Source organism: Astatotilapia calliptera, chromosome 13, assembly GCF_900246225.1.
Source record: "Astatotilapia calliptera chromosome 13, fAstCal1.2, whole genome shotgun sequence".
Classification (NCBI taxonomy): Eukaryota; Metazoa; Chordata; class Actinopteri; order Cichliformes; family Cichlidae; genus Astatotilapia; species Astatotilapia calliptera.
In genome coordinates, this window is record NC_039314.1 from 13,502,041 (window position 1) to 13,514,685 (window position 12,645).

Consider the following 12,645-nt stretch of genomic DNA (forward strand, 5'->3'; position numbering starts at 1 on the left):
TTAATGCCAGATGCTTTTCATTTTCTAAGATAAAATTCAAGTTCTACTGAGAACTAATTTTCCACCCTAATAGTTTCAGCTGTAACCCATCCAGTGAGCTCTGAAATTGCCATTTTATAACATTCTTGTGGTTCTATTTTAAGGATGGGCCAAAACATGCTTAAATGCCAAGTATTGTGTATTGGGCATGATTTTTGGCATGATTGAAAGAAAAACTTATAAGTATCAGAAGCAAAAAAAAAAAAAAATTGTTTTTAAGAAGTGTGATTTTTGCTTTTCCCCATGTAGATGAGAGACCAGCTGGAATAGAGGACACCTTTCTGCTGTGCCCTGCTCCTGTGGTAAAGGAAGTGGGGAAGTAAGTAGCACATCTCAGATCTTGTTTTTCCACCCTTATTTACCTCAGATTGTTTCTCAGCTGTGGCTCCAGTCTCTGAACTATCCCCGTACAGCTGTAATGCGGACATTTGCCAGCTGCTCTCAAGTTTGTTGTGGACACAGAAGACTGCTGTCCTTGAACAAATTAGGGCCAAAGTCATTGTGTGTCTGTGATCAATCAATGTTTGTCACAGCTAACGAAGCCAGACACCAATCACAAGGGGACAACAGGAGTAGAGCCCAGGAACATGACTTAATGAGAGCCTGCTCGAGAGAACCTCACAACTCCGGTGTGTTTGTGTGTGATGCTCCTAATCTCTGTCTGGCACTTTGGCAGAGACAAAGTGTGAGTGGAGTCAGCGGGGCAGTGTAAAGTTTCCTCTGAGGGATTCCAGCTTTGCCCTTGGTAATTCAGAGCACAATTTCCTTGTGGGGCAGACAGAGAGATACTGTGGGTTGAGTTTGGAGAGGATAAAGGCCCAGCAGCCCTTCCATCCTCTCTGCCTGCAGTCTTGTGCATAATTATACACTCAGGCCTGTGGCCTCAGACACCTCCCAGTCATCATCTGTCTTGTTTCTGTCACTCAGATTTTTAGCATGATTTGAGCTTTTCTTATCCGCCAGTGAAAAGTACTGCTTTGATGGGGAACCACTGCTCAGAGATAAGGAGGAAATATTTTTTCTCCAAAGAACTCACGAAACTGACAGACCAAACTATTTTTTTAATACTGAACATTAAAAGTAGTATATTACTGGCATATAACTGTTTAGGGTTTGACATAATGACAGAATGTAAAAGACATATGGAGCAAACTGTAAAGTCCAGCAAACACCCTGTACGTGTCTCTGCTTTAGTGTCTGATCTTTGTTGCTGGTGTGCTGTTGTAGCAGGTGGAGCTACTCCTCCTGAGAGCAGATCGAAACAGGCAGCATCATTACACTCTGCAGTGATGCCTGAAGGAGGCGTCCTTCCATGTAACAGAGGAGAGAAGAGTCGATACTGCCTAAAACCCTGAGTGCTACTAAAGAGCAAGTCAGCTGTGGTGGCTGAAGGGTCCAGAGAGAAGGCCAACAGCTGGCTGATGAGTTCATTGCAACAGAAGTGGAAATGTAGAGTGAGGCGAGCGTGACACTGTTCAGGTTGGACAGGTGTTATACACTTTTATATACTTTTTTCTTCTCTCCCATTGGACTGTTTTAGCATTCTTAACATGATCATAATGCTTATCACAAAGGTTTTCAGTTTCACAGAACATTTTTTCAAACATCTCATTAAAAAAAAAGTAAAAGGGAAAAAAACATTGAACTGAAATCAGGCAGCATGGTGATGCACTGTAGACACTTTTGCCTCAGCAAGAAGGTCCTGAGTTGAGAGTCCTGGGCGGGGCCTTTCTGTGAGGAGTTTGCATGTTCTCCCCGAGTTCTCTCCGGGTACTCCAGCTTCCTCCCACCGTCCAAAGGTTACGTTAGGTTAATGGGTGATTCTAAATGGCCCATAGGTGTGAATGAGTGTGACTGGCTGTCTGTCTCTCTGTGTTAGCCCTGTGTCAGATTGGCAACCTGTCCAGGGTGTACTCTGCCTCTTGCCCTATGGTAGCTGGGATAGGCTACCATCCAGGCTATCATCCAGGCTATCCCACAACCCTGATCAGGATAAATGGAAGGGAATAGATGGATTTCTTTTAAATCACTTATTAAGGAAAAAAAATTCAGCTTCTTAAACATCAGTAGATATATGTGATTATTATGTTATATGCATGTTATTATCAAATAATAACACACCACAAGCTTAAAAAAAGATTAATGGATTATACTAAAACTATAAAAAAAACATTTTATGCAATTTTATCAACCAGTGATGAAATAAATTTTTCGTTCACATATCTAAAGTTATTACACTTTAGATATGTGAACTGCTTCCTGTTGAGGAATTTTTAGGTCTTCAGCTTTACTTGAGATCTTAGGGACTCCGGCTTCCAGCATCAGCGAGGGTCTCCACCAAAAGCCCCTCACTCTCCTCCTGTCTCACCCAAGTCGCACTGTCGGTTAGAATGAAGGCACTGGCGGTCCTGTCACACAAATCTGTGTTGACTGGGAACCTTCCGGATGCAGCTCCCCCTCCTGAGCGCACACACAAAGACACACACATATGTGGGGCAAAGACATATATAGTGGGCAGATTGATGATTGATAGGGGCTGAGATCTCTCTGTCAGCGTGGAGCTGATAGCACCCTGTCCCTTGCCTGAAAGGAGGGCTGACCACAGGATGGGGAAGGAAAGACAGAAAAAGGAGAGAAGACGCAGAAGAAAAGATTAGTGGCACCTGCACTGCCAATTTTCTATTCCCAAGTCAGTGTCAGCATGAGTTATGAGACGAGCTACAGTGGCGTGGAGCGCTGAGGGGATGTGGATGAGGAAAGGCTTTCCTTCTCCCATCCCCCGCCTCTGTTTCATCTTCCCAGCCATCCCACCACCCTGCAATGACCTCCGCCTTCCCGCCCCCTCCTCAAACTTAACCCAAAGCTCAATACCCCCCTTGTCTGTGTCGCCCTAAACCATTAGACCAAGCACAAGAAGTCTTTCTCCATTCTTCTTCTACACTCCAGCAGTCTGCTCTTTAACCCCCTGCCAGCGTATGTGGCTCAAATGTCTTGGCCTTTGTTTTATTTTATTTACAGTTTCATTTCCATCCATTCTATCCTGTTATCTTCCCATCTAAAATGATTTGCTTTTTCCCACCCTTGTGTCCGCCCTTCCTGTACTTGAGTAGTTACAGCTACGCATATCGGTGCTGAATGCTGTACAATTAGAAGTCATTTTAGCTGTCTGTGGTTTCCACATCAGAGGTCTGCGTCCAGTCCAAGCAGAAGAGATTCCTCCCGTGGGTGGAGACCTCGCTGACCTCTTCGAACGCTTTTAGCTCTGCGTTTTTGTCAGCATATTTTCGTGTGCTTATAATGGAGCAAGTATGGACAAAGCAAGAAAGTATTTGGCACCTGGTTAAACTTTTACAGTAGCTTGAAGCTACGCTGTGAATGTGTTCATACAAGCAGATGTGATATGTCAGCACTTCTGTGTTAGATGACCAGCAGCCGGCTTGTGTTGTTTTTTGTATTTCTTTAGAGTGATCTACCTGCAGGTGAGCATGAACGAAGGCCTCTCCTATATCACCAGCTCTGTTCACATCACTACTACTGAATGTGTAAGTAGATCCAGTGTAGCTTACACTACAGCTTCACAACATTAGATGGTAATATTTCTCTCTGGCATGCTGCCTTTTTTTTCTTTTGAAAAAACTTTCTTTCATCTGTCTTATTTCTCTTTTGGCTCTTTTATCTTCATCTCTCCTTTCCCTCTGAATTCTCCTCTGTTGCGTCTGTCATCAGAGGAGGCTGTGAGTACTTTTGCTTTTCACTTTCCCTTTGTTTTCACTTCACTTGTGTTTTATTCCTGTTTAACCGTTATCCCGTCCATCTGCATTTGCGCAGTTTGACGGCACCATCGTGTTGATATCCTTGCTCGTGGTATTCCTGCTGTTGGCTCTGCTGCTGATGTGGTGGTTCTGGCCTCTCTGCTGCACTGTGGTAAGTTTGACAGACCAAATGACCTCGTTTTTCAGGAAAACAACTACACTGTTTTTTTGTTTACACTATATTATTAATTTATTTTTCTCTGCTTCAGGTGATCAAAGAGCCTCCACCACCTCCTCCTCCAGAGCCTGTAAGTCACCTGTCACATGAACCTGTCGCAATCTTTCCCCTTTCTTTCATTCTATTCAAAGATTTGCATAAGAATTCAGGACTACTGCAATGTTTCTTATTTTTGCAGTTAATATAGTAAAGTAATAGTAATAACAGTGTTTAAGCATATGAGCTGTATCCTCATTGAGGCTTCGCTAACAGGAGTCAGATGATGATGATGGTTTACCCAAGAAAAAGTGGCCCACAGTGGATGCTTCATATTATGGAGGAAGAGGAGTAGGTGGCATCAAGCGCATGGAGGTACACTCACTCACTCTCAACTTTCAGAATTTGCAAAAGGCAAACGGACGAATTTTTTTTTTTAAAAATTTCTTACTTACTTAAGGTGCGATGGGGGGAGAAAGGATCCACAGAGGAAGGTGCGAAGCTGGACAAACCTAAAAATGCTGTTGTGAAGATGCCGGAGCAGGAATTTGAACCCTATGAGCCCAAGCCCCGAAAGCCTCCCCGTCGACCCCCACAACAGAGGAGGTGGTACACCCCCATTCAGGTAAGTTTATCATATGAATGCTCTTTAAATGTTCCGTTTATGTTTGTAGCTTACTTTATCCAACCGCAGGAGAGGAAGTCAGCTATATTTATCTTTATATAAAGCTGCAAAATTTACAGCACCTAACCTAAATAAAAATCATATGACAAACAATCAAAACATAATAATAATAATTGATCATATATTTCAGGATCTAGTAAAGCAAATGATATACAGATAAACAGGTACATTAACCCTTTCAAGAGCTGGACAAGCAAATAATTGCCAGAAAATTAAAATTGTTTTTTTTTAAATAGAGCATTTATTGAACCATCTGACACATTTTAAAGCTTAATTAAATATTAATTTGCAGTTTTAATTTATTTATCACATTTACTACATTATCTATTTCTTTTGCAATTTATTGCAATTTATGTAAGTTTTCAGGAGGAAAAAAAATCATACTGATGATGTTCTCAAAAACTCACAAAAACTCATATATTAAATATGGCACACGAGACATTAAGGTATTATGGTCCTTTTCAAAAAATCATATATTATTTGGCATTATAATCAGTCTCATTCTCTGTCTGTGGACCTTGGCAGAACACACTAAAAAAATTTTATTTAGATTAACTTTTTTGTTTTAAATCACTCTCATTTATATATGACATTTGTTTCATTATAAATCCTCCATTTTTAATTCACTTTCCTGACTCCCCAGGGGAAACTAGACGCTATCTGGGCTCTGTTCAGGAGAGGCTATGACCAGGTATCTCTGATGAGACCGCAGCCTGGAGACGAGGTGAGCCTGCTTCTACCTACAGTCAAGTTACATTTTCATCCGTTTCTGCAATTTAAGAAACCACAAAGATGCACAACGGCTGACACAAACTATAATTTGCTGATTACGAGTAATTTAGGGGGCTTGCCTTCTAAACAGCGGGTTTTCTGTCTTTCCGTAGAGCATCTGCATCCTTCTTTTGTCTGCCACGCTGCATAACGACACCATAAAGACATAGGAAAATCTTTAACGCAGCACCCCAGTTCTCAGCACGCACACCCACACAAACACATGTGGAAAAACATTCACAGGGGAAATAGTGAGGTACAGACAGGACTCTCTTTGTCAAAGCTGCAATTGTTCACACACAAGGCGTACTGTGCTATTATGTACTTTTCCCTCTGACTCCCAGAAAATGACATGGTTTCTGTTGAGGTTTCAAATAGCATGTTTCACCATCACTGTTTACTGTTAAGTCATGATTATAGTAAACAAATATATACAAATTGTGTCATTCTTTGTTTTAAGTGCTATGTTTTATGAGAAAAACCAAAAAAAAATAATTGAATGTGCTATTACTGGACATTACTGCCACTGCTGAAAAGTCCTGAATCATGACATCACTACGTTTCCTGCAACTGAGTGTGACAGATCGAGACAGAGAGCAGAGCGGTCCCTCTTATCTAACCTTGACCCCCGCGTCTGGCATCTCGTAACCCCCAAAGACATGTTTTCCTCATCACACTGGTTGTCATGGTGAAACATCTGCTCCGTTGTAAATGGTGTCATTGTCGCTTCTCATAGCTGTGGTCTCATCACTGTAAAATTTATCGATTTGTGCTCTTCAATGACATGATTCATCTTTACTGTGCAACAGTGCGAGTGTGTGTCTGCTCGCGTCTGTAAAAGTGGTCGCCACCGCTGGTTTTATCTTTTCTTTCCATCCTACACATCTTTTTTTTTTCACTGCGCAGAACAGTTCATCTCTGTCATGGCAGAAGTTTCTCGAGTCTTTGTCAGACACTTTCTGTGGGGCTGCGGTTCACAGACACTCAACAATAACCCCCACCCACCTCCTTTCACGCGCCATTAACTGAGAAAAATAAAAAAACGCTACTTCTCACATGGAAAAAAACGAGGGAATTCACTTTTGCTGCAGAGGAGGAGAGAATGTTTAGAATAGGTGCTGATAGCCATATCAGACATGAAAGACGACAGTGATTGCTCATCGCTGATAAAGCCAGGCTTGGATCTTCCACACAGTAAAAACAACAAACATCTCTTCAAAACCCAGAAACCTCAGCACAGCTGGTTATTAAGAAGCCCCAGTGTGGTGGCAAAAAGTACAGCAGTAGATAGCATTAACTATCACACCTCTCAGTCCAGCTTGTTAACCAGCAGCTCAGGAGGTGCTTGTCCTGCTTTCTCCCCACATTACTCCTACTTCACTGCCTCTGCAAACAGCCATCAGCGGCCTGCCAGTTTCTGCCACGCTCCAAGTTTGCATTTTATCTCTTTCTCTGCCATGTGTGCGTGCATTTCCGTGTATTTGTGTGTGTGTGTGCGCGCTACTGTAATGTGCATGTCACTTCTCCTAAGCAAGCATCACGCAAACAGATGGGCAGTTGAAAGGCCACGAGCCATATTGTGACAGATGAGATTCCCTTCTTTTGTCCCCGGAGCTGATGGCGCTGATGGCTCTTGTCACACAGTACAGGCCAGACCAGAGGGCGGTCACCAACTCTCTGTTCTCATGAACAGACTGCACAAATGAGCACTTCCTCTTCTAACCCCCTCCCCTTTCTTTTTTTCTTCTCACCACTTTATAGAAAGTATTAGTTTACACAAATTTATAAATGTTACATGAAAAATCAATATAAAGTCTCTTCACATCACAGCAAATCTCCCACAGGCTACTAGGCTGATGCATGGGTCGCATCATTTTCATCCAAATCAAACAATCCAGTAGGAGATCATTCCCACTCAGGATACACTTTACAGTCACTCTTTCCTCTAAAGGGAAAGTGCACAGAAGCAATCTCAGCAAAAATCCTTCTCAAATCATAATAGGGCTCCTCGAACTCCTCAGTGTCAATTCTAGGGTTTGGAGTTCTTCAATAATTTCTCACACATCTGTGTATGTCCACAATAGTGTTTCAGTATCACAGAGTTCATTTGCTCACTGGAAGTCTAAATGCAAATAAACAGTTTTTTATCAGCAGCATCTATTTCAGTGGTATTATGAATAATCAACAGAAAAGGTTGTCAGCTGTTTTCATGGGAACTACTTCTTAGTCCCAGTTTAAGTTGTTTCTGGGAAGGGTAGTTGAGATTAAATGATAGGGCTGTCGGGAAACACTGATCCACAGTAACCAAAAATGTTTGGTAGGTATCATTTAAATGCACTGCTTATCGCCCTTTTATGTTCATTTATGTGGGGGAGGGATCTCAAAATGTGACATTACAGATCTGCTCTGTATCGACCCTAAACTGCCGATGAAGTGTGTTAACTCTCGTGAGTTCGCACACAGCATTTTCCTTATGTGAGTGAATTGCTGTAATGTCATGCGAGGTGACAGGCAGAGCTGTCAGGTCAGATGTGCCTCCGCTCTTCTTTTTCCTGTTTGCTTTACTATAATGGCGGTGTGTGTGCGTGCGTGCGTGCGTAAGAGAAAGAGAGTTCCCCTTGAGCGTACAAAACAATCTGCTTTGTGTGTGTGTCTGTCAGAAGAGTGGTGCAAGCAGGGATGCTGGGGGTGTTTCAGGGCTTTGTTTTTCTCCTGAAAAGGAGTTGAGGCTCAGAAGTAAACAAATGCCAAGAGGGGTGATAAAGTAGGGACAGATATTACACAGTCACAGGGGCAAACGGGGAGAGTGACCATCACAAGTGACTCATTCTTGACCTCTCACATAGCTCTTATGTGTCCATATCACCTTAATTAAGGTTTCTCCACCTCTCTTTCTGTTATTCATGAGCCAGAGGTTTCATTTGAGGCCATATATTTAGTGCGCATGCGCCAACCAGCGTGCAGCCTGTTACAGTCGCTCCTGCTTTTCTCTTAGTTTAGCTCTTTTTTCTTACGTATTCTTTTTTTTTTCTGACTTGTATTTTCCTCCGTTTTCTATCTCTTACTCAATCATGTGGATTGAGAGAGTTTTTGTTCTTCTGGTGGCCGTGGAACTGTTACTTTTATCATGGAACGGGACCGCGGCACATCTCCTACACGCACGGACTGTTTACTCCAGAGATCAGCTGATCGCCCTGATGCCGGCCGGCTCGCTGGCCAGGCCCGCAGAAGTACCAGCTGAAATTTGGAGGAAAACACATCGGGGATGCAGAGGTCAAGGACAGAAGAGAAGAAAAAAGGTGACGGTGAGACAGCGGAGGCTCGAAGCGAGGAGGAGGTTTAAACCGTGTCTGCCGTCTATCGTGATGGGAAATGTGCGATCGTTGGCAAGTAAAATCGACGAGCTCTCAGCACTGGTACGGAGTCAGAGGGAATACCGAGAGTGTAGCCTGATGTGTTTCACCGAATCATGGCTGCACCAGGTCATTCCCGATGAGAATGCTTCAGTGGAAGGCTTCCACACTGTTCGGGCGGACAGGGACAGCATCGCTAGCGGTAAGCGTAAAGGAGGTGGGCTTGCTGTTTTAGTTAACAACCGGTGGTGTAACCCTGCCAACATAACAATCAAAGAAAGGATTTGTTGCCCGGACACTGAACTGTGTGCTGTTGGACTCAGGCCGTATTATTTACCCAGGGAATTCTCTCACGTCATCTTGGTGGCTGTTTATGTTCCCCCCTCTGCTAACCCCACAGCTGCATGTGACACTATCCACTCTGCCATAGCTCGGCTACAGACTCAGCACCCGAGTGCCTTTATTGTGATCTCGGGTGACTTCAACCATGTATCACTGGACAATACACTACCAACATTCAAACAATATGTGGACTGTCCCACCAGGGGAGAGAAAACTTTAGACTTACTGTATGCTAACGTCAAGGATGCATACAGCTCCTCCTCCCTCCCCCCACTTGGTAGGTCAGATCATAACCTGATTCACCTCACCCCCCGCTATGTGCCAATTGTGAGGAGGGAACCTGTGACCACCAGGACTGTTAGGAGGTGGTCAGAGGAGGCAATAGCGGAACTACAGGGCTGTTTCGAGGTGACCGACTGGGAAACACTCTGTGAGCCTCACGCCGAGGACATCAATGGGCTTACTGAGTGTATCACAGACTACATAACTTTCTGCACCGACTCCATTGTTCCAGCTCAGACTGTTCATTGTTACCCAAATAACAAGCCGTGGGTGACTAAGGACATCAAAGCCCTCCTCAACAACAAGAAGAGGGCTTTCAGAGGGGGCAACAAAGAGGAGGTGAGGAAGGTCCAGGTGTTACTAAAGGACAAGATCAGAGAGGCTAAGGACAATTACAGGAGGAAGCTGGAGTGGAAACTCCAGCAGAACAGCATGAGAGAGGTGTGGAGGGGCATGAAGACCATCACTGGATTCAGGCCAACCAACAGCAGGGGAGCTGAGGGAGGTGAGAATAGAGCCGACGAGTTGAATCTGTTTTTCAATAGATTCGACACCACAGTGTCTGCTCCCACCCCCACAACCTCACCTGCAGTCAGCCTGGAATCCAGAGCCACACCACTGTGCCAGCCTCTCTCTTCACATGTTGCCTCCTGTGAGATTCCTGACACCCCTCCCCCACCCATCACCTTCACTCAATACCAGGTTGAGATGCAAATGAGGAGACTTCACTCAGGCAAGTCTGCTGGACCAGACGGAGTGAGTCCCCTTGTCCTCAAGGCCTGTGCCCCCCAGCTGTGTGGAGTCTTTCATAAACTGTTTATGCTGAGTCTGAGTCTGCAGAGGGTCCCGGTGATGTGGAAGACATCATGCCTCGTCCCTGTACCAAAGACGCCTCGTCCCAGTGGCCCCCAGGATTACAGGCCCGTGGCACTGACCTCCCACATCATGAAGACCCTGGAAAGGCTCATCCTGGACCAGCTGCGACCCATAGTAAGACCACATCTGGATCCCCTTCAGTTCGCTTATCAGCCTCGTCTCGGAACAGAGGACGCCATCATCTACCTGCTCAATCGTGTCTACACCCATCTGGACCAGCCGGCGAGCACTGTGAGGGTCATGTTTTTTGACTTTTCCAGTGCTTTCAACACCATCAGGCCGACCCTCCTGGGTGATAAGTTAGCAGCGATGCAGGTGGATGCTTCTCTGGTGTCCTGGATTGTTGATTACCTGACAGGAAGACCACAATATGTACGTCTCCCACAGTGTGTGTCTGACAAGGTGATCAGCAACACAGGGGCACCACAGGGGACTGTCCTCTCCCCCTTCCTCTTCACCCTCTACACCACAGACTTCAGCCACTGCACAGAGACCTGCCATCTTCAGAAGTTTTCTGATGACTCTGCGGTGGTTGGATGCATCAGCAGGGATGATGAGACAGAGTACCGGGCTGTGGTCGACTCCTTTGTCACGTGGTGTGAGCAGAATCATCTGCAGCTCAACGTGGCAAAGACCAAGGAACTGATCGTGGACTTCAGGAAGACCAGGAAACACTTGACCCCTGTTTCAATCCAGGGGGTCAGTGTTGACATTGTGGAGGACTATAAATACCTTGGAGTACACATTGACAATAAACTGGACTGGGCTAAAAACACCACAGCACTTTACAGGAAGGGCCAGAGTCGTCTCTATTTTTTGAGGCGACTGAGGTCCTTCAACATCTGCCAGAAAATGCTGAGGATTTTCTATGAGTCTGTGGTGGCCAGTGCGATCCTCTATGCTGTTGCATGCTGGGGGAGCAGGCTGAGGGTCGCAGATGCCAACAGACTTAATAAACTGATCCGTAAGGCCAGCAATGTTGTGGGGATGGAGCTGGACTCCCTCAAGGTGGTGTCGGAGAGGCGGATGCTGTCCAAGATAAAGACAATGTTGGATAACACCTCCCACCCACTCCATGACATGTTGGTCAGTCACAGGAGCTCGTTCAGTGAGAGACTGAGATTACCGAAAAGCACCACTGAACGACACAGGAAATCATTCCTGCCTGTGGCCATCTCCCTGTACAACGCATCCACTTAACACACTGTTTGCTGCTACAACTACACATGTTTCTTTTCCAAATATTTATTTATAAGTGACTTATGTATGTATGTATGTATATATATGTATATATTGTACTATTCTTAGTTAGCGTATTGTCTGTCTTGTCTTAATGTTGGTTTAAAATGGAGCACTGTAACAAAAAATAATTTCCCCCAGGGATCAATAAAGTATTCTGATTCTGATTCTGATTCTGATGTTCTGGTGGATGCATGTTTACAGTCTCTCTCTCTCTCTCGCACACAGACACACACATAAACATACTCATATTCATGAGCTTGTGCTCTCATTGTGTCCATATGCTCTCTCTGGTGTTTTGCTGCTGCTCTGCTGCTCACAAACTGGCCTTTTCACAGCAGCCCGGCAACAACACCAAAGCAGTCAGCACCCCCCTCCCACCTGGCCCGCCCCCAATCAATTACATACCCTTCATACACACACACATACAACACAATGACCCTGCAGTTACAAAGCTACCGCTGCTGAGGCCCTCTTAATGGCCCCTGTGTGACTTTAGGGCCTCTCTGTTTAATAAGGTGTTATAATCAGACCACCAAGGGTCTGTGACACAGAGACCTACTCTCCATCCTTCACACACTGACTGAGCAGGACAAGTGAGCATGCATGTGTGTGTCTGCAGAGGGATGCTATGCAGGGGAACAGAGAGGACAATAAGAGAAGCGTTCCATTCTCCCTGACTTGTAAATTATGTTAAAATGCTAAATGGCTTCTGTTAACTATTGTGGTGATATTGAAATCCCTCCTTTACATTCCTTCAAGTCAAGCACATAAGAGACATAAACCACTTTCTGTTCTACGCCAAGAAAGGACTAGTCACTGCTGAGGTTGCAAGAGAAGAGGAGGGGAAACAGAAAAAGCTGCCCTCTGTGTATGTATGTGTGTACTTGCCTGTGCGATAACTCGGCGTCTTTGCTAAAATCACAGCTATTGTAGTGCAGGTGTGGACAGCAGACAGAAGCAGCTTTGTGTGCCCTCCAGGCCCTAAAACACACATCCTTGTGTTAGTAAAGCTGGGAGAAGTCTCACGCAACCCATCTTGGCTGGTGGCTCTTAAAAACTTAGTGCCAGTGCACAGAGATGCACTGTATT

At 44.8% G+C, this 12,645-nt stretch overlaps 1 protein-coding gene across 4 annotated transcripts in view; it reads left to right on the forward strand.

The window, feature by feature from the left end:
* The window catches only part of antxr1d (ANTXR cell adhesion molecule 1d), a 29,528-nt gene that overhangs the window by 15,571 nt on the left and 1,312 nt on the right, over positions 1-12,645 (forward strand). For 3 of the 4 annotated variants that reach the window (XM_026190044.1, XM_026190045.1, XM_026190043.1), the window contains exons 11-17: positions 289-358; positions 3,503-3,581; positions 3,868-3,963; positions 4,061-4,099; positions 4,282-4,380; positions 4,466-4,630; positions 5,334-5,414. In XM_026190044.1, the coding sequence (XP_026045829.1) occupies positions 289-358; positions 3,503-3,581; positions 3,868-3,963; positions 4,061-4,099; positions 4,282-4,380; positions 4,466-4,630; positions 5,334-5,414 (629 nt within the window). Of the gene's footprint in view, positions 1-288; positions 359-3,502; positions 3,582-3,765; positions 3,774-3,867; positions 3,964-4,060; positions 4,100-4,281; positions 4,381-4,465; positions 4,631-5,333; positions 5,415-12,645 lie in introns of those variants that run through there. The other variant, XM_026190047.1, reaches the window with a different exon arrangement.